The sequence below is a fragment of the Pongo pygmaeus genome, chromosome 18 (genome assembly GCF_028885625.2).
Source record: "Pongo pygmaeus isolate AG05252 chromosome 18, NHGRI_mPonPyg2-v2.0_pri, whole genome shotgun sequence".
Lineage (NCBI taxonomy): Eukaryota > Metazoa > Chordata > Mammalia > Primates > Hominidae > Pongo > Pongo pygmaeus.
This window is the reverse complement of record NC_072391.2, coordinates 69,476,016-69,501,762: the sequence shown is the minus strand read 5'-3', so window position 1 is coordinate 69,501,762 and position 25,747 is coordinate 69,476,016. Positions and strand designations below refer to the sequence as shown.

General features: G+C 41.6%; 1 protein-coding gene across 14 annotated transcripts in view; it reads right to left on the bottom strand.

Annotated features, from left to right (window-relative positions):
- PMFBP1 (polyamine modulated factor 1 binding protein 1) overlaps nt 1–25,747 on the bottom strand; it is a 171,460-nt gene that overhangs the window by 35,868 nt on the left and 109,845 nt on the right. For 4 of the 14 annotated variants that reach the window (XM_054453193.2, XM_054453198.2, XM_054453204.2 and 1 more), the window contains exons 1-3: nt 16,212–16,406; nt 15,130–15,201; nt 8,684–8,836 (exon numbers count right to left, since the gene is read on the bottom strand). In XM_054453193.2, coding sequence (XP_054309168.2) covers nt 8,684–8,836; nt 15,130–15,141 — 165 coding nt within the window. In that variant the 5' untranslated portion in view covers nt 15,142–15,201; nt 16,212–16,406. Of the gene's footprint in view, nt 1–8,683; nt 8,837–15,129; nt 15,202–15,339; nt 15,884–16,052; nt 16,099–16,211; nt 16,407–17,206; nt 17,301–17,860; nt 18,008–25,747 lie in introns of those variants that run through there. The other 10 variants (XM_054453192.2, XM_054453199.2, XM_054453206.2 and 7 more) reach the window with 6 other exon arrangements.

Genomic DNA, 25,747 nt, shown 5'->3' with positions numbered 1-25,747 from the left:
GGATTACAGGTGTGTGCCACCACACCCAGTTAATTTTTGTATTTTTAGTAGAGATGGGTTTTTGCCATGCTGGCCAAGTTGGTCTCGAACTCCTAAGCTCATGTGATTGGCCGGCCTTGACCTCCCAAAGTGCTGGGATTACAGGTGTGAGCCACTGTGCCTGGCTGCATAATGTTTTTGAGGTTCATCTAGGTTGCAGCAAGAATCAGTATTGGAGGCCGGGCGTGGTGGCTCACGCCTGTAATCCCAGCACTTTGGGAGGCCAAGGTGGGTGGATCATGAGGTCAGGAGATCGAGACCATCCTGGCTAACACAGTGAAACCCCGTCTCTACTAAAAACACACAAAAAATTAGCCAGGCGTGGTGGCGGGCGCCTGTAGTCCCAGCTACTCAGGAGGCTGAGGCAGGAGAATGGCATGAACCTGGGAGGCAGAGCTTGCATTGAGCTGAGATCGCGCCACTGCACTCCAGCCTGGGCGACAGAGTGAGACTCTGTCTCGGAAAAAGAAAAAAAAAAAAAAAAAAAGAATCAGTATTTGATTCCTTTTTATTGCTGGATAGTATTCCATTGTATAAATATACCGTATTTGGTTTATCTGTTCACCAGTTGATGGATATTTGGGTTGTTTCAGTTTTTGGCAATTACGAATACTGCTGCTATGAACATTAACCATATTAGCCTTTATGTGGGTATGATATTTTCATTTAATTAATGTGCTCAGCAAATAATGTGGTACACCTACTATATCAAGCACTACACTAGGTAATGGGGATATAGCAGTATATAAAACAGACAAAATTGGCTGGGTGCGGTGGCTCACGCCTGTAATACCAGCACTTTGGGAGACTGAGGCGGGCACATCACGAGGTCAGGAGATCGAGACCAACCTGGCTAACACGGTGAAACACTGTCTCTACTAAAAATACAAAAAAAATTAGCCAGGGCTGGTGGTGGGTGCCTGTAGTCCCAGCTACTCGGGAGGTTGAGGCAGGAGAATGGCGTGAACCCAGGAGGCAGAGCTTGCAGTGAGCTGAGATCACACCACTGCACTCCAGCCTGGGCGACAGAGCGAGACTCCGTCTCAAAAAAAAAACAAAACAAAACACAAAAACAGACAAAATCCCGACTTTGTGGAGTTTGCATCTAACATGGGGAGAGAGAAAACTAAGCAAGTATATATGTAGTGTATTAGAAGGACAAAATGCAATAGGGGAGAGTGAAACGGGAGGAAGATGAGGAATGCCAGGATGGAGGAGGTTACATTTTTTAATTAAATGTCTGCATGGAGGACCAAATTGAGAAGCTGACATTTGAACCAAAACTTGAAGGAGGCAAAAGAAGGCATCTGGAAAGCTCCAGGGAGTGATGGCCTTGGAGGTGGAAGCATGCCTGGTGGTATTTAAGGAGCCCCAGGGGTTGCAGCCACTTTTTTTTCTGGCTGGAGCAGAGACAGTAAGGGGGAAAGTTGTGCCTGATGGAGTGAGATAGGAAAAGGAGGTGAGGTCTTTAGGATTGTATAGCCATTCTTGAGACTTTAACTTCTTTTGGAGAGATGAAAGGCCTTTGGAGGGTACTGAGCAGAGGAGCAACATGATCTCCCTGAGCTTTTATGAAGGTCACACTGGCTGTTTATTGGAAATCAACTCTGGGTAGGTAAAGACAGAAAGACCAGGTAGGAGGCTACTGCAATAATCCAGACGAAGGATGATGGCGTGGACCAAGATGGTAGCAATGGAGGGTGGGAGAAGTGGTTGGGTTCTAGATGTATCTTGAAATGACAGGACATGGGATTTGCTGCTGGGTTACAGGTTAGATGGTGGGACATGATGGTCATCCATAACAGATGATGCCAGGGTTTTGGTCTGAGTAACTGGGGAGATGGAATTTTAATGAGATTAATTCAGTAAGAGCTGGGACCTGAAAGACAAAAAAACTCTACTGAGAGTGGTGGTGGCAGCACAGAGAAGGTAAAGGAGGCTCAACCCAGTCCAGAACCAGAAAGACGATAGCTGATTGTGTCGGTACAATCCAAATGACCCTTTCCAGGCTCTCTTGGAAGTGTCTCATCTTAAGTGCCTCAGAATTGAGAAGACAGACAGAGAAAATGGACCTACTATGGTCACCAGGCAAAAGAAATCCTAGGCAAAGACACGCCAGTGTATGTGGCTGGAGGAAAGTTGATGAGACCTCTTTCTAAGTTGTTCTAAGTTGAACAAAGCTAAATTTTGTATTTACTCTGTGTAGCTGTAACTGCCTGCATTTATATTAAATGTTGTTAAGGGCTTTCATTCTTTTCAAGATAAAAACACTGCTATTCTCACAACTCATCTGTGAATGAGGTTTGGAGAGAAGAGAGTTGGGAGTAGCGTGTGTGGTGTGCTCATGTATGTGTGTGTGCATGCATATACACGGATAGAGGGGCTTCTGAAGAGCCTGAGTCCTCCTGCTTACATAGTAAGTTAGGAGGGTGAGGAGCTACCTGGAAAAAAACATGATCATAAATAAGTACTTAACGTGGACAGAATTAATGCAAAGGAGTGAACATCCTGTGGTAGGGTTAATTCAGAAGGGCTTATTTTAGTATAAATCTAATAAAATTCTTATCAGGCCAGGCATGGTGGCTCATCCCTATAATCCCAGCACTTTGGGAGGCCAAAGTGGGTGAATGGCTTGAGATGAGGAGTTCAAGACCACCCTGGGCAACATAGCGAGACCACCATCTCTATAAAAAATAAAAAAATTAGCCATGCATGTTGGCATGTGCCTGTAGTCCCAGCTACTTGGGAGGCTGAGGCGAGAGAATCACTTGAGCCCTGGAGTTTGAGGCTTCAGTGAGCTATGGTCACACCACTGCACCCCAGCCTGGGCAACAGAGCAAGACACTGTCTCAGAAAATATCCTTATCAGATTTTGCCAAAATCCTTTTCTTTTGGCTTCGTAAGCATCTGTCCACTGCTGAGTGTGTATGACCCTGCTGAAAACTAACCGTGGTCTCCTTCATTCTTTGCTTCTCTTTCCTTCCACGTCCCTATTTTTTCTTCACTGCCCAGAAGAATGAGAGAAATGCTCTTCTTTTAAAATAAGTCAAACTTTCTCTCTCTTTAGGGCTTCCCCTCTAGTACCTGGTACCCCCATCTATACTTAGGTGTGTTCAGAATTACTCTTTGGCCTTAAAGCTTCCGGTGGGAAACAAATGCCTTTTTTCTAAATGATGTGTATAAAGCTTAGCAGCCTGGCAGGGATACTGGTCAAATGTCAAGGCTTTATCTTCCCCAGAGGTCATCTTGGATCTTCTGGGTTTAATTTTGGTCTGAGGCAACATGATGGGCTAGCCAGATGATGAGATTTTATGCAACTCTTCCAGTACAGGACAAATATAGGGCCCAACCTAATTTGCCTGGTCATAAAGATCCAAGGACTGCTTCTATCTACAGAGAAACTAGAGTTCTTTGGATAGGAATTTTAAACATTTGCACACTATAGATATCAATGGGTTTAGAGGAATCAAATTTCAAAGACTTGGAGAAATGCCTAGACTTATTTGAGACCTATTAAATTTCTACTTATTTATCCTTATGCATTCAAAAGTTTATTCTTCTAAATTCTAAAGGAATAGAAAAAGACATGCTATGGATGAAGCCTACATTTCACTTACAAATGTGCTGAAGAGCAGTATCACAAAGGCACCAACTTATTTCCTATTGCTTCTTTGTCTTTTTTTTAAAAAAAAAAAACATTCTTCCTAATGAAGACACAGATATTTTATTAGAGTCTTCTTTGACTTTTAAACTGAGATCTGAAGAAAATAAGCATGTTGGAAATGATTTTACAGAGGTAAGACTAGTTCTTAAAATGACCATCTGGAGTGAGATGTGATTCTGGAGGCCATCTGGTCTACCAGGTTTCTCAGCTGGATTTCTATCCAGGTCTCAGCTGCTTGAAAAGATGGGGACTGCTGGCTGTCCATAGGAACCTGTTCCCATATTTAGTCAACCTTTCAGCCCTACTTGTGGTCAAAGAGATTATAGCTATTGCTCCTTCCTTGCCTATGTGGCCACTTGATCACAGAAGGAAATTAATTGGCCTGGCATGATTTGCCTTTTGAAAAGTCACGTTGGTTTCTACCCAATACTTTATGCTTTTCAAGTTGATGCTAATTGATTGATGTTAAGTTCTGTATTTTCCTTGTATTGAAGTTAAGCTGACAGGTCTGTAATTACCGGGATTGTCCTTTTTCCCTTTTTAAAAAGATGAGCACTTCATTTACCCTTTTTCAGTCTACAGGGACTTTCTTTATCCTTTTGAGTTCTCAAAAATAATCACTCGCAGCTATGTAATAACACCTGCCAATTCCTTAAGTACTCTTCGAAGTATGTCATCATGCCCTGCTGATTTGCCTAAAGCTGGCTTTTCAAAATACTTTTTAACCATTTTATTCCCTGTTCTAGTTTGTGCTGACTAGGTTGGCATTGTTCTGATAACTGAATCCCTAATGATTTTTTTTTTCATTTAAGAACCAAAAAGTCTCACCATCTTTTTTTAATGGGGATTTTTTTCTTTATTGGGAAACTTAAGACTTGGATACATCAAACTGAATTAATTTCCTGGGGAGGGGACCAAAACCCACAATAGAAAAAGGAAGTTAACACTGTCCGGGCCATAGCAGAACCCAGAGAATACATTTGTATAGTTGAAAAATTCTAAGGGCTTCATATTTGACCTTTTGATACAGCATGATCTATTACATTTGTGATATGTATTCTTGGTGTTGAGGTCCATAGAACAATCTAGGAAGTCTTCAAACTTTGAGCTGAATTGCATGAGGGGTTATTTGGCTTTTGAATCAGTTTCTCCTTGTTCACAAGGTAGCAGCAGCAACCATTAGCACAAATGAGGACTAAGTCACTTTTTCAGTCATTGTCATGAACTTCTTTTCCTATCTTTGAGGTAAGTGAGATATTTCCTTTGAACTCTAGTTAAGCGTTATATCACTGGATAGGTTTATCTGTCACTTTTTTTTTTTTTTTTTTTTTTTTGAGATGGAGTCTCCCTCTGTTGCCGAGGATGGAGTGAAGTGGCATGATCTCAGCTCACCGCAACCTATGTCCCCTGGATTCAAGCGATTCTCTTGCCTCAGCCTCCCTAGTAGCTGGGATTACACATGCCTGCCACCATGCTTGGCTAATTTTTGTATGTGTAATAGAGACAGGGTTTCACCATGTTGCCCAGGATGGTCTCAAACTCCTGACCTCAGGTGATCCACCCACCTCAGCCTCCCAAAGTGCTGGGATTACAGGCGTGAGCCACCACGCCCGGCCTTATCTGTTATTTTTTATGTCTTCTACAAATTGCATTTCTTGTACTTCCTTGTACTAGTAGAGCATAGAACTGTATGTTTAAGTGACATGAATTAATTTTAGATGCATCTTTCTGATGTAGACATTCTTCTCACTAGTGACTTCTGCTTGCCTGAGATTCACTTTAAAAAAAGTATTTTAGAATAATTTTTGATTTACAGAAAAATTGCAAAAGTAGCCCAGAGAGTTCCCATATGTTCTTCATACAGCTTTCCCTAAGGTTAACTTCTTAAATAACTGGGTACATTTGTCTAAACTAAGAAATTGATGTTGGAAGATTACTATGAACTATACTTTATTGAATTTCACCAGTTTTTCCACTAATGTGTTTTTTTCTGTTCCAATATCCAATCCAGGATTCACATTGCATTTAGAAGATTCAGTGAAATATTTTTTTTCATTCCCAATGAATCAAAATGATACTGTGTAATAATGCCCATCAAGATTCTACTAATCTTTACATCTTCAACAAATTACTTTTATCCGCAGGAATCAAACTTGCCTTATATAGTTTTATGCTAAAAATAGTGTCCTCTGTACACTTCAAAGATGAGTTTGGCAATCTGAGCTCTACTGAATATCAGGGCATGCATCCTATGCCACCATCAGGGAATGGAGCCTGGGAAAATTGCTCAAAAGGCCCTTTCTTTTCTGGTTTGATCATTTTATTATGGTATCTCTGTTGTTCTTTTCTCCTTTCACTTTGAGATGCTCTTTTGATTCCTGGGCAGGGCCAGGACTACAGTGAGGCAAGTGAGGTACAAATTTTAAGGAGGCACTCAGTCTCAGGGTGGAGCACATGCAGGTTGGCACCTGAAGAGCTTGTGCCTATGAATTTTGCACCTTAGCCACCTCATTTGCTTCACCCTACTTCCTGCTCTGTTCCTGGGATTGGGAGCATAACGTAGTTTTGATTTACAAGGTCATGCCATTTTCTTTTCTATCACTTGCCCCTTCCCTGCCACTCCTTTTGTTATACATAACATCTAATGTAACATTTTAATCTTCTTGCATAATTGTGGTTGTAAACTATGACCTCCTACTTGTTTCCCCAGCTCCTTGTTAGAGAGTAGTCAGAATTTCAGAAAGTCTTGGTTTCCCTTTTGTTCTCATATTACATTTCCATGTGGAAGGCAGATCTTAAAGGGATTTTCCGAGTGGATGAGTGTAAGTCTACATCTAATTGTGTATTTGTATGCGTAGTCTGCTATTTAAATTCTGCACTAAGTGCTAGGGGAAAAAAGAGCCCGCTTTAAAGCTTGTTTCAAGCTGTTAGACCTTCTTCTGGGCAATTAGAATAATAAAATGCAATTTAATAGCTTTCTCCTTCCAAGTTGCCAGGTACATTTATAAGCCACATGGCTTTTCCTGACTGGGGGAATAAGTAAACTCATGACAGCAATGGTGAAAATATCCTAAAATGTTAATACTTAGAAAAAAGTAAATTATGATAATCTTCTTCCTGAGATCCATTTAGAAAACCAGTGGATTTTTCTCTATTTGTGACTTCCTGAGGAAAGCAATGCTTACAAGATGAAGTAGAAATGCTTTGTTGGTAGTATTTCTAGGGCATTGCAGAGGAACAATTTGTGGTTTCAATAGTGAGGCGGTAAGTCCTGGGAGAACTCTAACAGATGCAACGAAAAGAGGCCAGATCCTTGACCACAAACAGTGAAGAACACAGTAGCGGCTTCACAGCCTCCCAGAGGCTAACTCTGGGTGTCTAGCAACAGGTCTGAGCAGCTAGGACCTTCTTTATGTTTACCGAGAACTCAAGTCACTAAATGGAAATGAAGACCACAAGTAAAGAATTCTTGGAAACCCAAAGTGTTAAGGAGCTGTGGGAAAATATCTCCCAGCTGGCTCCCCAGCTTATGTGGATAAATTTAGAGACTGACTTAAAGACCTTAGATTTAGAGCTTCCAAAGAAAGCAAACCTCAGGCTAAAATGAAATTACCTCAGCTGATGAACAGCCTAGACTCTAGATAAGTATTAGTCCAAAATCACAGTCTCAAGAAAGATGCTCATGCCAGGAGGTCTGCATGTTCACACATGTGTAGGATCAGTGCTACTGAGTGTCTTGACTTGGGCACCCCTGAAAGCAGGCTCTGTGACAAGGAACTGAGGGTCAAGTAGTAGTTGATGTGGGAGGTGGTCTTAGGAAATTCTGGTTGGGGAGTGGGAGACTGAAACAACGAAGGGAAGGAAGCAGATAAAAGGTGTGTCCACTCATTGATTGATGGGCATTTGACTGGTTCCATATTTTCGCATGTGGTATATATATACAATGGAATACTACTCAGCCATAAAAAGGAATGAATTAATGGCATTCACAGCAACCTGGATGGAATTGGAGACTATTATTCTAAGTGAAGTAACTCAGGAATGGGAAACCAAACATCATATATTCTTACTTATAAGTGGGAGCTAAGCTATGAGGATGCAAAGGCATAAGAGTGAAGCAATGAACTTTGGGGACTCTGGGGAAAGGGTGGGGGGGGGTGAGGGATAAAAGACTACAAATTGGGTTCAGTGTATACTGCTTGGGTGATGGGTGCACCAAAATCTCACAAATCACCACTAAAGAACTTACTCATGTAACAACAACAACAACAACAACATTGGGTTAAAAAAAAAAAAGGTATGTCATCAAGTCAGGTACCACTGTGAGCAACTGGGCTCAGGTCCATTGAGGAAGTCTGTGAGACAGCATGCCTCGGGTTACCTCTGATTAGGGAGAAAGGAAGGTGGGAGATGTAATCTACCATCTCCCCATCTGACATTGCTTGAGGGTTGCTTCTAGGGGCATTAACTCTTGAGAACCTGAGCTTGTCCTATGATCAGTTTCCTGCATCCAGAAGAAAAGCTTGCAGGTAATGAGACACAGGTGCAGCAATAAAGACCCCCTGCTACCCCGATGGACACTGATACCTTAGAGCAGGTGTGATGGTTTTTATTTTCATGGTTGACTTAGAAGTTTGTCTGAGATCCATAGCAGATGCTGCTCCCCTTGTATCACTATGATCTGATATTTTCAGGGCAATGAGCTGTAAATACAGGTGTGAAAGGCCAGATAAGGAAAACATTGTGCCTAGGATGTACATGACCTTGGAGATAGATGGAAAAGTCCTGAAGGCAGGACTGGCATTTTCCATGTGTATGTGTGTTGGGGTGTGCGTGTTTAATTCTCTTAATTCTCTCTCATTGCTTGCTTAATAAGTACTCCTGAATGAAGAGTGGAAGAACTTTCTATTATTCCCGCCCAAGGGAGCAGAGGCAGAATTCAAGGGAGCAGGGGTGAGCGGCTGCTGCCAAGTCCCTTACGTGGCTGCTGTTCATTGCCTCCTCCACACAGAGCTGATTGTCCTGCAAGGTCTTCCTCTGTCTCTTGCAGACATCATGCAGATTCTTGATGTCAAGTTGTAGGCTTAACAGCTTGCTGTTCAGGCTGCTCACTTCTCTGTCTCTCTCCCCCGCCTAGGCAGCCAGAAAAACAAAAGCATCAATTATAAGCTATCAAGAAAGTGCTGCTTTCGTTCACTTAACAGGTTGACAGAGACTTGAAATTTGCTGGAAATTTGTCCATCAACCGTTAGCTGTTATTACTCATCCTGTGTAACATTTACGCAGTTTCCAATTGCCAGGTGTCTGAGCGCTTTGCATTATTCAGACAATTACTGATTTATATTAATTAATCTTCACCACACTGCTGGGGGTGCACAACAGACAATTCCCCTGTTTTTCAAGAGGAAGTCAGTGCCTAGAATAATTCTAGGCACCTACTGGACTGTCTATAAATATTAATGGCTCTGCCACTGATGAACATATTGAGATGTCAAATGAACTTGTCAAGACAAGTATAGTGAATCCATGATGGGCTTGATATGGGATTCTGAAGTCTCTTACCTTTCTCTTCTACCCACTAGACCAAAAGATCTCCCTCACCTATAAACCCAGTGCTTTTCTTTTCTTTTCTTTTTTTTTTTTTTTTTTTGAGATGGAGTCTTGCTGTATTGCCCAGGCTGGAGTGCAGCGGCGTGATCTAGGCTCACTGCAAGCTCCACCTCCCGGGTTTCCTTAAACCATTCTCCTGCCTCAGCCTCCCGAGTAGTTGGGACTACAGGCACCCGCCACCATGCCCTGCTCATTTTTTGTATTTTTAGTAGAGACAGAGTTTCACCGTGTTAGGCAGGATGGTCTCGATCTCCTGACCTCGTGATCTGCCCACCTTGGCCTCCCAAAGTGCTGGGATTACAGGCATGAGCCACCGTGCCTGGCCAACCCAGTGCTTTTCTTTAGACATTCACAATGGGAACAAAAGTGAAATCCCTGGGCTGGTGGCATAAGATTTCTGTCTTTGATTATGAGTGAAAAGAATTAGCTAATTGTTGCTAGATGGGGATGGAAAGTAGTGATTGAGATATAAATAGAATGTGTGGGGCATAGTAACTTGGGTGGGGGTGCAGGTGCAGAGCTGTTGTAGGAGGGTGGGGCTTTATCACACCAGGATGCCACCTCCACTCCCAGAGTTGTGGGTGGCAATGGTGTGAAAAGGAAGGCGGAAGAAGTCCTGTGTGAGCTTATGTAGTGCTTCAGTTCTGTCACTATGCCAGCTTTCTACAACACTTGTGAGCACAGATGTTACCATTGCTGAGTTTTAAATCTAGGAACTGAGGCTGGCTCCTTCATGGTAAGTACATGGTTTGGCTCTGTGTCCCCAACCAAACCTCATTTCAAATTGTAATCCCCATGTGTTGAGGGAGGGACCTGGTGGGAGGTGATTGGGTCATGCGGGTGGTTTCTCCCATGCTGTTCTTGTAATAGTGAGTGAGTTCTTACGAGATCTGATAGTTTAAAAGTGTGGCACTTCCCTTCACTCTCTCTCTCCTGCTGCCATGTAAGATGTGCCTTGCTTCCCCTTTGCCTTCCGCTATGATTGTAAGTTTCCTGAGGCCTCCCCAGCTGTGTGGAACTGTGAGTCAGTTAAACCTCTTTTCCTGATAAATTACTCAGTCTCCAGTAGTTCTTTATGGCAGTGTGAAAATGGGCTAATACAGTACCTGTCTCTTAGGTTAGATTACCAAGAGGGTTCTTAAGTGAGGATTCATGGCATCTATTAAAGAAACACTCCCAAGAAAAACCAGCATGGCAGAGGGGGAAGCAGGACAGGGAAGGGGTAAAAACCAAGTATAGGTACATTTTCAGACAGTCCTGTGGTCAGTAATTTCAGCCTGCTCATACAGGAAACTCTGGAATATGAGCTACACCTTAGAGTCTGTCTTGACTGGTGTCAATGAAAGCTGGGCTGTCAAACTCAGCATCAGTCAGTCAATGGCCAATGGCCACCCCATGGGTTATAAGCTCCTAAGAACTTCCAGCTCTCTGCCCCTGTAGGCAAAGTGACTTCAGTAGTCTAAAGGCAATTCTTCTAAGAGAGGTACAGCTGCAAAAGTGCATAGTAGGCAGGGGATAGGTGCATGGAAATAGTGAAGGGATCTAAGCCACAGTGCCCAAGGTCTCAGATCTGGTTAGCAGTAGGGCCAGGAGAGCACATCCTTCCTGACCCTGTAGCCAGTGCTCTGCCCTCATATCCAACTGACTGGTCTGTCTTTTGAAATATATGAGCTGCATAACACACATTCCCAGAGGAACTGGAGACCTGATATGGACATCGTAAATCAAACCTTACTGGACAGGTCCAGTTTAAAGGACCCCTGCACAAGGCCGAGGGGGGCCGGAGGACAATGGTGAGAATTGGACACTGCAATGTCAGAGTATTCGGAATTCAGAAGGTTTCCCAGAACTGCTGCTGTCTCTGCTGATTTATTTCTTCATTTCCATTTAGTACCTGGACTTTTTTTTTTAACCACTTTACAGTTTAATTAGGTTAACGGCATGGCTCTGTCATTAAAAGGATTTCATTATCTCAAAAATCTCCCTCCTCCTCTCTTGCTCCTATCCTTCGTTCCTCACTTCCAGAAAAATAACAGTGGATGTCAACTGCCCCAAGCATGTAATTACCATTAAGATAATTACCGGGGACTCTCTTAAGAGAATATGTGTAGAGTGGCCTTAAAAGATGGTGTACATACACTGTTTTCTAACTTGGAAACAAAATCCTTAACTCGATAAAGAGTGGTAGTTTGATTCTGGTGCTTTGGATCCCTTTCCTGTGGTTTCCACACTGAGAATAGCGTATGGAGCCTCTCCAGGAAGTGGGACCCTAAGGAGCCTCTCCACTTTGGCCACAGGACTGTCTTTCTTTGGCATCTATGAGCAGGTTAGGTGACAACAAGATGCCTGCTCCACAGGAGAGCCAAATACCCTATACTCTTGCCTTGGTGCTGAATATATGTGTCTTAAGGCAGGGACCCGGACACCAGATTGTTCCCCATGGAGACTAGCACACTGAGGGCTCACTAACAAAATACCAATGATACACACTTGAGTTTCTCTAAATTAAAAGTTAAGTGCTCTCTCTCAGGCCAATAAAAATATCCTTTCTCCCTCCAGTTTTGGATGTCCTCTGAGTAGAAGGCCTGACAGCCCAATTCTTTTGCACTGCCAGAAGTTCAGAATTGGATCTTCAATATAGATGATCTCATCTAATTTGTACATTTAGCATCGGCTCATAGTCTCTGAGACAATGTCTTCATTCATGAAACAAGATTTGGAATAAATCATCTTTCTCTGAATATTCCTTAAACCAGCTGAATAACAAATATGTTTTGATGGATGTCAAGTGAAATTTACTTTTGAAAAGAAACTTAACCATTCACTCCCGAAGACCAAATTATAAAGAGGTTTTGATGCATCAGAAAAGGAGTAAAAATATTGGAAGAGTGATCAGGTGATTTCCAGAATGATGTTCGATTTTTAATTATAGGGAGTTATTAGAAAAGGCTGTGCTCACCTCAGAACCCCAGAAAAGCCAATGTTTCTGGGGTCTCAGTGAACCTAATTTCTTGCTGGTATCTTGCACAGATATTAGCTGTAAACTATTTATAATCCTATCTACTTTATGAAGGCTAAATTCCAGGCAGATGCCTTTTGAGTATCAACATGCAATAAGGATAGATTTAATCTGACATTTCATCAATCATAGCTCCGTAACCATTACTGGGACATGAGATGAACTGAGAGTCATAATGTTGACCCTCAGGCACCATCTGATCTTGTCCTGGATCTGAAGTCATTAACAATGGCTGAAATCATAAGTCTCCACTGCTAGGTGAGTATTCATTTACATAAGTCATGTACTTAGATACCCGGTTTCTCTTATATAAGGTTGGAACCTGGTCACTCTGCTTTGCAACATATGACAGCAGCAGCAGCTATCAACCCACAGGCAAAATGATGAGTTCTGATATTGCAGTTGCTACCATATTCATGATAACTACTGGAAAATAGGTTATTTACTGAAGCAAATTTTCTGTATTAATTAAATGGGTCTTTTGTCAAAAAGCATGGTATCTCAAACATATATTTCAAAATAGGAGAAGACATTTTGCTTTAGGTTTCCAAGTATTAACAGTCTCAAGCTTCTTCTTGGGGGAAGCTAATGTTAAATTGAAGCTCGTGATTCAGTAGCATTTTCAGAGCCCAAGAGCATTGCAAAGATTCAAAATGGCAGCATTCCCAGGGATTTGGCATTTCAACATGAAAATCCGAGTAATTTTGGATTCAACCAATAACACCATAAAGGTAATCATCTTTGGGATATTATCTTATTTGTCTGAGGATGAGGACAAATCTTCAATAATCAATGGGAAACCACTTTTAACCACCACTAATATCACAACCATTCAATTTATGGTGAGAGTTATGCCTTAAGAATCATGAAACCTTAAAAACTAACGTTGATTCAGGAATTTTTACATTTCACTTGTGTAATAGTAGAGTTTACAGTTATCTACAGTAATTTTAAACACTATTATTGGTATTACTGACTTGATTCCCAAGTTGACTTTTCCATTTATAGAAATATTACAGTTTTTGCATTACTTATGAATGAAATTAATGGGTACTTATACAAGGTTTTGCCTGTGAACAAAAATTTAGAACCAATTATGTTCATATAGTGAAGAGTGACTATATTTTATGGTGTTCTAAATTCTTTAAAAATTGGTGTATACTTACATAAAAAACCTGCACATTCTGCACATGTATCCCAGAACTTAGAGTATAATAAAGAAGATTTAAAAAATAAAGAAAACATTATGAAATGTAAGAAGGCTAAACACACACACACACACACACACACGCACACACTTAGATTAACAAATTAAAAAAGATACCTAAGAGATCCCCTTATCAGCTGTGTATTCAAGCACAAGTTATTTAACTTCTGTGCCTACATTTCCCCATGTATAATATAGAGATAATTACGGTTTTCTTAAGGTTGTTGCAAGGATTAAATGCATTGGTAAATACAATGCACTTAGAACACTGTCTGACACATATCGTGGAAGGCTAGATTAGTGTTTGCCGTAAAAACAAAATTGGCATACCCTGTAAGTATACAGTCTAGGGTACATATGACATATGGTGGAGATCAGCCACCTGTGGAATGTGGGCTGATTTTTATTGGCACCTGGGCAATTTTCACAGACTTTTCACTATCATATCATTTGAGAAATTATTCTATTAAGAAGATAAGCTCCACGAGAGTAGAGATCTCTGTCTATTTTGTTCACCGCTTTATTCCCAGCTCCTAGAACAATGAATGCCTGGCACATTGAAGGTGCTCCAAAGATATAAATTAAATGAAGAAAGAGCCTTCTAGAAAATCCATACCAGATCCTTGTTCCCCACAGAACTGGTATCAAGTTCTGTATGGCTCCAGTAATGCAGCAGGAAAGGAATGGACTGCCTGTTTCAGAATCTGCTCACCTCTTGGTAGGAGGTCTGTTAAAAAGCATATGGTACGTGGGACAACCCTTTACTCATCAAAACAGTCCCCTTAAATCCTTTCTGGAACAAGGTAGGGCATACATAAACATAGTTTGCTGCTGTTGTTGTTTTTGAGACAGGGTCTTTGTCGCCCTGGCTGGAATGCACTGGTGTGATCATGGCTCACTGCAGCTTCAACCTCCCAGGCTCAAGTGATCCACTTGCCTCAGCCACCTGAGTGACTGTGACCAAAAGAGCATGCCACCACACCTGGCTAATTTTTTTTATTTTTTGTAGAGACAGGGGTCTTACCATGTTGCCCAGGCTGGTCTTAAACTCTTGGGTTCAAGCGATCCTCCTGCCTTGGCCTCCCAAAGTGCTGGGATTACAGGTTTGAGTCACTGTGCCTGGCCCCATAAACACAGTTTGACCAAAATATTAAACTAATCAGACACTCCATTTTCATATCATCCCAGATAAAGAGAGAATGTTAGCAACAATAGTTAATATCGATTAAGTGCTTTCTACATGCACTACCTTTGCTAATCCTCATACCAAGTCTTTGGAATAGGTGATCATCATTCATATTTTCTAGATAAGGCAAAGGAAACTTAGAGTAGGTGATCATAATTCATATTTTCTAGATAAGGCAAAGGAAACTTAAGATTAGGCAACAAACTCAGTATCATACTGCTGGTAGATATGGACCCAGACCCACCCAGCTCGAGTTTGGGCTCTTAAACATGATGCTCTGCTGGCCACCTCTGTCCATGATATTTTGTGATGCTTATTACTGGAATTTTGAATCATAAAACATGAAAAAAGTCCCTTGTAATGAATATTCAACTCCATGCATGTAGAGGAGTTAGGAGACTTACCTCATCTTTCATTTCCTTGGCAGCTCTCAATTCTCCTTTAACTTTTAGTATTTTCTGAGCTTTGTTATAAACCTGAAAAAGTCCAAGTATTTAAGATGGAAAAAGTATAAATGAGCCTCTGCCCTTTAAAGATTTTCCCAGCTGGATCTACGCCCTCAGCAAGAGGTTTGGAAAATTTTCCTGAACTGTTAGCAATACCCACTTGCTTACCCATCTGTTTGTGTTTTCAAAAGGGTGTTAAAACCTCCAGATGGCAGGACCATAGTTTTACATCTTTTCCAGAAAACCACTACTTGGTGAACCAAACAGTTTCTGAATTTACCCTTCTTGGAAAGCAAAAAGTCTGAATTGAGTTTACTTTTCGGATTTCTATGTACTCTCTGGCTCAGATATAGCTAATATTATGTACTTATTATGAACCAGACATGATGTGCACGACCTAACTTCATTCTCACATGAACCCTGGGAGGCAGGGACTACGACTATCCTCATTTAAAGATAAGGAAACTGAGGCCCAGAGAGGCTAAGTGACTTACCCAGGGTCACAGAGGCTCTCTTACTACTCTATGAGGAGCTTCCATTAATTTTGTAACTATTCATATGAAATATCTGATGATGTGATGTTTTTGAAGCATCAGCTTGCCATAATGTTGATGCTCATAAAGTTAGGAAACATGTGAAGTGCTGAGACTTATCTAGCTAGAAAGCCTCCCAGGAAACCAAAGATCTTTGCACGTGTATGTGCGTGTAAGTACAGGATGATGCATTTGAGGTCATAATGCACTGAGCGTATTAAAATCATCTCATTCATTCTGTTTTTAACCCTAAGAATAGAGGAATTTCCACCAGGAAAGTGGAACTGCAGAATAGTTCAAGGAATGAGAAGCTATCAAAATACTCATCCTTTGTAATAAACCACATACCCTATCCCTAATATAAGCCAAGAGGAAGAAAGAATGTTGGTGATATATGGAATCTGGAATGTTTTATGGAGCTGAATTCTGATTTCCTGCCTTGGGTACCCTCTGAAGTCTTCATGCACAGAGGTGCATCATGGGAATGGAGGTGTGGCTCAGGCTCACCTGGTGGGGACAGGCTAGGTGATGGTGTAGTAACAAACAACCCCCAAGTCTCAGTGGCTTACTACCGTGAAGGTTTATTTTTTACTCATGCTACATGTCCTTTATGAGTCAGCTGGGGCTCTGCTCCACATTGTCCTCAATATCCTCGTAGTCCTCAGCTGGTGAACTTCTATTATCTACTATGTTGCCTGTTGCCATGGTAGCAGAAAGGGAACTTGGTGAATCACCTACTGGTTCTTAAAGCGGAAGTGAAACACTTTGCTTCTGCTCACATTTCATTAGCCAAAACAAGTCACATGGCCATGCCTAACTTCTTCCTTTACCTCCTCAAAGAAATATAGGCATATGTCAGAGAGATTGAGGATTTGGTTTCTGACCACCAAAATAAAGCGAATATCACAATGAGTCAAGTTACACAAATTTCTTAGTTTCTCAGTGCATAGAAAACTTATGATTACATTATATTGTGGTCTACTAAGTGTGCAATAGTATTATGTCTAAGAAAACAAGGTGCATAACTTAATTAAAAATACTTTGTTGCTAAAAAAAATGCTGATGTGGACACAAGGGAGCACATGCTGTTGGAAAAATGCCACCAATAGACTTGCTTGATGCAGGATTGCTACAAACCTTCAATTTGTTAAAAATGCAATATCTGTGAAGCACAGTAAAGTGAAGAGCAGTAACACGAGGTATGCCTGTACTGGCGAACATCACAAATGACTTCCACGCTAGTCAAGCAAGAAGATTAAAAATAGCGTGGCATAAAAGAACACTAAACAGGGTTCTAGGCTACCAAGCTTCTAAACCTGGTTCAGCACCTCACTGGAGGAGTGGCCTTTGGAAAGGCCTTCATATCTCTGAGCCTTCATCTGCTTCTGTAAACTAGGAAGCTATAATAAATGGCCTTTAGAAGTCTTTCCTAGCTTTAAAGTTCACTGATTCAGTGCTCTACCATGATGGACACCTTTCTTTAGGAGGAACTATGAACTCACCCAAGTATCATACAAAAAGTTGTAATGGAACAAATGTATCCTTGAGAATCATACTTCTTTGCAGGCAAGCCCACTGGATAGTCAGGAGATGATTCTGAAATCAAATGAAATCTTGTCCAAAAGACAGAAAAATGATTTTCTAGATTGTGATGGTTTCATCCACTATGGAGTTACACAGCTGTAGTTGCAAGAGCCAAGAGCATTTCGAAGGAAAAGTAGAAGGCATAGGTTCTAACATTTGCATGAAAATATACTGAAATTTACTAAGTAAGGTAAGTAGGAAGAAAAAAAGAGAGCTGGAGTTTGTTCCATGAAGGAGACGTCAGAATCTTGAGTCATTAACAATAGCAGCGGGCAGTTTGGAAGGGCTTATGATGAAAAAACTGGAAGTGTTATATGATAAGTTTTTGATACATTTGACAGTAATGTTTGCCAGATGGATAGGGAAGAGTGCTTTGGGGGAGCCCCACAGGCTTTATGAAATGCCATGTGAACCTTCACAGTGCTGTCTGACTGAGGAGTATGGCTGGACAGATATTTTGTGGAGGAAGGGCTCATCCCAGAGGGAGGGACTCTCTACCAGATCCCCAGCTACTGACTCTCTGAAGCCAGGACTTTGCTCATGTCTCTCTCTTCTCGAACCCTTGTTCTTACATATTCCGTTTGCCTCCTGCGTCTCTGTTGAGACCTTCATTTCTTCATGCCTTGTCTTGCGCCATCTGCCCAGGCAACTCCTTTCTTGTACTCAAAACTCCTGCCATCTGCTTTTCAAAGTAGGCCTTCTCTTGGTGACAGCTGTGCCTAAAAAAATGATTGTAGTGAAAACAAAAACTTGGTCAGAGCTTCTAGTGATGTTTTGTGCCTTCCCTCAGTCCACTCTGAGAGCACCTTGCAGATTCCCAAGAAACACCTAACACCACACCTCAAATGGGTGACTAAGGTAGCAAGTATCAAGTTAGGTGTGCAAAAAGAGAAAGTAACTCTTTCTATTACTCAGTGTTTTTGTTTAGCCCCATTTTCACCAAATGGCAGAAAACATAATCTCAGTTATTTCTGAGAAAGCACCATGACTTTCAGGTTAAAAATGAATCAGTTCATGATTCCCTCACAGTTCATGATTCTCTCAACCTCTTTAAGGCCTCTCCAGAGTCTGCCTAAGATTTTGAGGTCCCAGTTTGGATCCTGGCACCAGGGGAAGCTTGTGGTCCATAGTCATGGGCATCTCTCCTAGCTAGAGTATGCCGAGGTGCCATTGTCCTGGTTAGTAGGCCACATGTACTAGTATTAGTCTGTTCTCACATTGCTATATGGAAATACCCGAAACTGGGTAATTTATAAAGAAAAGAGGTTTAATTGACTCACAGTTCTGCACGGCTGGGGAGGCCTCAGGAAACTTAGAATCATGGCAGACAGCACCTCTTCACAAGGTGGAAGGAGAGAGAATGAGTGCCAGCATGGGAAATGCCAGACGCTTATAAAACCATCAGATCTCGTGAGAACTCATTCACTATCACGAGAACAGCATGGGGGAAAACACCCCATGATTCAATTACCTCCCACCAGCTCCCTATCACAACACATGGGGATTGTGGGATTACAATTCAAGATGACACAGCCAAACCATATCACCTTATATCCTGTGTATTCCTCATCCTAAGGGCTTTGGGTTGCCTGGCACTTCTTCATCCTTTGAAGATGTTCCTCCCTGTTCCCCATGAAGACACAAACACATGCACACACCACACATACATACACACACACCACATGAGAGTAGTTTCAGACTGTCTCTTAGACCTGTCCTATCAACATTCTTTTACCTTGAAAGGTATTGAGAGAGAGAGGACAGGATGCTCACTTTCCTGGTTTTGATCAAAAGTCTCTCTGCCCTTGGATCACTAAACCTATCTGGTTTAGTGGGAATCTATTGTTTTTCCTCCCTTCTGCCCCATCTCATAGATCTCACCACGGTCTAATTCTCTTGCTTATGTTCCAGTTACCCTATTCTTCCTCTTTCCTAACTCAAAGGGTCTTTGTGTGGTTTTGGAGAGAGGAAGGAAAAGGGGCATAAGTGAACAAGTTCTCTGAAATGCAGTTTTAGCAGGCCAGGATGTGAAACACATCAGTTAGTACTTCACATACCACCTGCCCACATTAGGTTACACAAATGCTGTAATCACAGATTGCTAATTTTGACTCCCTCCCCAAGGAACTGGTAACTGCCTGGGTATATGGTTGACTCCTGGCCTTACAGCAACCTTGTTGCTCTAAGGAACACCGACTATTCCTTTTCCTTCATGGCCTGGATGGAAGAATATCAAGGGTCTCTTTTTCCTAATCTAAAACATGTTTCTGGGTTTTCAAGGAAAGAGATGCTTTTTTGGTTTAAAATTAAAGCTATCTTTGTGGGATAATACAAACTAACTTAGGCTTACCTATACTAAGCCATAAGTCTTTCCTTTACTTATGTTGGGCTTTAGATTTTTCTCCAATGTTCTACCTCCTACCAGTGAAAAAAGTGTGATGAATCTTAGAGCTCTTAATTATTGAAATGCTGAGAGGGAGCTAAACATTTTCTCTATTTTTAAAAATATGTGAGCCCCATGAACAGACAGGGATACTTATTGTATACTAAATTATTTCTACCCAGAATGTATGATTGGAGCCAATGTGCAGAGGCTTGGCGTGCAGAGGCTTGGCATGCAGACAGTTTGCCTTTTTGAATCCAAACCCGGTTCTAAAGGAGAAAATCCCTGGTAGTGCAGGGCATAACTGCTAGGGGGAGATGGTATGAGGAGATGATGCTGGAGATGGTTTTGCCAGAGTTTGGGGTTCTGCAGAGTAACAGTGAATAGGAACCTGACACCAATATCACTGACTGAGCCATAGTCCAATTCCAGGACTGGAGTTCTTCTAGAAAGAAAGTAGGGCTAGTTGGGTCTCCCCAGAAAGAGGCTTTTGAATGACAGAAGAAATTAGGGGCCAGGAGGAGCAGGAGAAGGAATCCAGGATTTATGAGACTCACTGTCCTAGGTGAAAACGTCTCCCCCTGGCTCTCTTCTTTGCTACCTTTCACGGAGGCTGTTTGTTGTCTGTTCCAACATCCATACTCTTTATTTTCCTTAGTAACAGATGCTCATTTTATTGGGATGTGCATGCACTCATCTAAAAGACTCTATCTCCTAGCCTCTCTTGCAGCTAGGTATGATTATGTGTCTAAGTTTTGGTCAATGACACATAAAAGGAAGTATTGTGGGGACTTCCATGAAATCTTCTGAAAGAGAAGTAGTGCACAGCTCTTTGTTCTTCCCACCTTTCTAATGGCTTGCAATGCTGACTTAATGCCTGGTGTTCCACCAGCCATCTGGAACATGAGGCCTTAATGCTATGGAACTACCATTGCCAGCCCTGGATAGAAAGAGCAATTTCTATCTTGCTTAAGTAATGATTTTGTTTTTAATTTTTCTGTTTCATACACCTGAATCTAATGCAAGCTGACACTGACAAAACACACTTATTTAAGTTACTCTCAGAGATGTCTCTCTACAATTCACTCACCATTTCTAGCACCTCCACTAGTTGCTTATACTCTACATTTTGAAACCCCTGTTTCATTGTGGACCAGCTCTTCCGTGATTCCACGGATACATTTCTCAAATGCCCCTTCCCTTTCTCGACTTGCCTTGGTTTTCTCTTGAGATGTCAGTTCTTTGTGTTCACTTTCTCCTTCTCCACTTGCTGTATGGAGTAGAAAGAGCCAGGGTCAGGGAGAGAGGAACAGCTCAGCCTTCCTACTGCCACCACCATTACTCCCACGCCATTTTGGAAAATTTCCCATTTTGTAGTACACAGTCCACCTCATCTTTGTTGCCATTATCACTGACTGACATGGAGAAAATTCTCCCACTTGGTTGCTCTTTCTTTCTTTACAAGATATATTCTTTCTGCCAGTCAAAAGTCACACATCTTCAAGACCCAACCCAATTGCCATTTCTTTCAACTTCCCTAAACTACATGTCACATTAACTCTTGTATGGCAGCTACTATATGTCGGGCAGTGTTCTGAACATAAAATAACAGAGCTAATCCTCACAGCAGCCTTGCCAGGTGTGTACCCTTCGCCCCTTACAGCCCTTTTCCTATACCTCTTTTAACACAATGATCTGCCTTTATTATGGTTGTTTGTGATTTGCTTTGTCTCTCCCCAAAGGTAGAAGTGATCTATTCTGGTGAAAGAACAGGAACACACAAACCTTTCTGAAATAATTTTAGATTTCCAGAAAAGTTGCAAAAATAGTACAGAGAGTTCCTGTATACCCTTTCCCCAGTTTCCCCAATATTAACATTTTACATGATGATACGATGATCAAAACTAAGAAATTAACATGGGTCCAAAACTATGAACAAAACTGCATACTTTGTTAGGATGTCACCAGTTTTTTCACTAATGTCCTTCTTCTGTTCTAGGATCTGATTCAGTATTCCACATTGCATGTAGTTGTTTTATATCTTTAGACTCCACTAATCTATGATAGTTCCTCAGTCTTTCCTTGTCTTCCATGACTTGGACACTTTTAAACAGTACTGGAAAGTTATTTCATAGAATGCCCCTCAGTTTGAATTTGCCTGATTTTTTTTTCTTTTTGAGAAAGAGTCTTACTTTGTTGCCCAGGCAACAAAGTGGTTGTGCAGTGGTGTAAACACGGCACATTGCAGCCTTGACTTCCCAGGCTCAAGCAATCCTCCCACTTCAGCCTCCCAAGTAGCTGGGACTACAGGCACTCACCACCATGCCTGGCTAATTTTTGTATTTTTTTGTAGAGACAGGGTTTCACCACGTTGCCAAGGCTAGTCTCAAACTCCTGAGCTCAAGCAATCTGGCTGCTTCAGCCTCCCAAAGTGCCTGATGTTTCTCTGTGCTGAGATTGAGGCTATGCATTTTGGGCAAGTGTGTCATACACTTTCTTAGTGTATCATGTCAGGGGATACATGATATCAATGCATCTTATCCCTGATGATGTTGACCTTGGTCACTTGGTTATGCTGGTGTCTACTGGGTTTATCTACTATAAAGTTATTATTTTTCCCCATTATAATTAATAAATATATTAAGGGAGATACTTTAAGAGTATACAAATATCCTATTTTCTTCAAACTGTCACCTGCTATCTTTAGCAAGGTGGATCTCACTTGCAATAATTATTACAGTAGTATTCTAATGGGGGTCTTCTTTTTCCTTTATTTCTTCTGCATTTATTCACTGGAACTGTTCTGTAAGAAAGAGCTGCTCTTTCTCACCCATTTAATTAATGTATTGTTTACATCACTATGAACTCATGGATATCTCTTATATGGGCTATAATCTAATACTGTTATTTATTTTGTTGCTCAAATGTTCCAGCTTTGGCCAATGGGAGCTCTTTCAGGTTGGCTCCTGAGCCCTTTCAACAATACCCATTCTTAAGCACATCCTTACTTTTGGGTACAAGATGCTCCAGGTTCATCTTATACTTTTCTCTGCCTCAGCCACTTCTTCATGGAGTCAGGGCTCACATTTTGACTCAAGTTAACTTCTCTGAGTCTCAGTTTCCCCATTTGGAAACAACTGGAACAATAATACCTACCTTACAGGGTTGTTATGGGGATTAAATAAATAATGTAATGGGGTAATATTCAGACATTTTTAATGGGCATTTTTTCTTTGCCCTCTCCAACATAAACTCTCCAACAGACTCTGCTTCTTGAGTTGCCCTGGGCTGGTACTATGCAACAAGACTCTTGTATTAAGAAAAGATTTTCCAAATTCCTTTATCTTCTCTCCCCAGCCCAGCCCTCCTCCACCTTCTCCCAGGTTTCAAAGGGCTCAACAAAAAAGTCAAGGCCTTTTGAGGGCGATATTATCAATTGGCATTCTCAGAGGTGCCTGCTCTCCAGCAGGAGAAGGGTTAAATGCTTTGTGATAACTTCAGCTCTGAACTGCCAAGTCTCTTAGGTTCAGCTCAGCAATCAAACTGCATAACCTAATAGAGCCCCTGGTGCTATGGGAAACACAAGACACTGATTTATATTTTAATATCAGTAATTTCCACAAGAGCAACATTTCTGAGTGTCATTTTACAATTTCTGTCAAACGCCAGCTCAGTTTTTCTTAATTCTGTTTATTGTGTCTGAATTTGCAACCTCATCCGCAATGCAGATTCTTGACTCCCAGGAGAGAAGAACATTTCCATCTTTCTCTAGAGTGGGAGGCATGAGGATGAAGGGCAGAAATGGGCTTATAAGATAATTGAAAATGTAAATGAAGTATTGTTTATTAAGAAATGATTGTGAAGTATTTTTTTAAAAAAAAAAAGGCAGTCCTGAACAAACTTAGCAAAAAATGACAAACAAAAGATGTTTCGGATCCAAACTGGAATCTTTCCTTACAGAAGGAAAAACTGTGTGTACACTGCAGAATGGAGAGGAGGGAACCAGTACGGGGAATATTTGGCCATGTTTACTGTATGATCGTTGCTATGGCCATTAGCACTACAGCAGGTTGTAAAGTGCTTTGGGATCCTTAAGGATCAAAGGTGCCTGGCTACATAAATGCCAGATGTTGCCATTAGGAAGACGGAGCCTGGTTCTCTCCTGTATTCTTTGAACATCTAGTAAAAGAACAAAGCTGGTGCTGCTGGCACCAAACCACATCTCCTCCTTGGTGTGTTCTAGGGGTGGGGAGCTTCCCAAAACCACTGGCTGCAGATACCTATCCTTGCATGCCCAGTCTGTCCACTAGTTCCCTGAAGGCCTGCAGCTCCAGTTTCTACATGGATCCTTTCCCGCACAGTACATGAGCAACCTCCTGTAAGGGCTCAACATCATGGTCTTCTTTGAGGGCTGAAATGTAGCTTTGCTAAAGGGTACCTTTCCCATGGTTGCTGCAGAAAGCCAGCTAAGAGTAGGAAGCAAGGCACTTAGAGGCCAGGGAAGCTTCTGGTGCATACTCTGGGCCCTTCCTACATGGGACTGGTGTTAGTCTCTACAATCCCGCTTTTCTGCAAAGCCACAGCTCTTGTAGATTGTAGTGAGCCCAGAGCCACTTGTTCTGCCTCCACTGGTGTTAAGACCTCATACTTTTCACAAGCATCCTTCAGTTTCATACACTCTAAATCCAACATCGTGTCTCATTGCCAAACCTCTGGCAGAAGCCGTGTTGAGTTTCTCAGTGGAGCTATCGACCACATTGACTGAAGCCGCAGCAACGTGTTTCTCCCCATCCAAAAGGGTAAAAATAACAGGAACAAGTTGTCGGAAATGAAATTTCAATTCATCCACGCCCTTTCTACACTTCTGCTGCGACTCCCAAGCAGGGATCGATAGTGTTTAGACAGCCAAGGAGATTTTTTCCCCTCTTAAAGCACCAGATCAATAGCAAAAAAAAAAAAAAAATTCTCCAGCCCTCTGTATGTGTTGTAGTAAATGTGAACAAATCAGAGGCCTTTGGCTAAACAGATTGACTGAAGGCAGCAGCAGTCTTGGTGATTTGTAACTAAGAGCACATCAACTGCACGAGTGGCAACGAGGGAGGAAACCCTAGTGCTCCCATGGTCCCGGTAACCAGGAGCCTTCAAAGGGAATGTCTGTCCCCAAAATGAGTGGAAGAAATGAAAAGATTCCCGTGCACTGCAGCATTTGGGTGTGACTTTTTAAAAAAAATTAAATACTTGCCGGGTGCGGTGGCTCACGCCTGTAATCCCAGCACTTTGGGAGGCCAAGGCTGGCGGATCACGAGGTCAAGAGATCGAGACCATTCTGGCCAACATGGTGAAACCCCGTCTCTACTAAAAATACAAAAATTAGCTGGACGTGGTGGCGCGTGCCTATAATCCCAGCTACTCAGGAGGCTGAGGCAGGAGAATTGCTTGAACTCAGGAGGCAGAAGTTGCGGTGAGCCCAGATCGAGCCACTGCCCTCAAGCCTGGCGACAGCAAGACTTCATCTCAAAAAAAAAAAAAATAAATAAAAAAGAAATTAAATTAAATTAAATTATATACTTGATAAGGATTATGGGCCATCACAGAAGAGCGTTTTATTGGAAGACATTTTGGACCTTGGGATACTGCACGCTTTGTTTCCATTTTGTCTTTTGCCTCTTTTATTTTTACTTTTTAAAAAGTTCTTAGCTATCTATGGCTTTTTCTCATTGCTTCACAAGTTTTCTCCCTATACTACTGTCCACTTTTCAAACATCTGAGAGTCAACTCAAACATTGAGTCCCAATCCAGGGACTCAAAAGACTATCATGAGGCTAGCCCTTCCTTGTGGGATTAAAAAATTATTCAGGTTGCAAAACCCAAAGGTGAACTGCAATGAATATGTGAAGATTGTCCTTCATTATAAAAGACTTGTTATTCTTATCAATGAGTATGGTGCTGACTTCCTTAATGAATTGATTATATTCATTATAAAATAAAGCATTGGCTGAATCTAGCATAGAAGCATATAAGAAGATAGCATGCCAACATGTATCAGTTTAGATAATATAGTCTTTTGTAGTAGGTG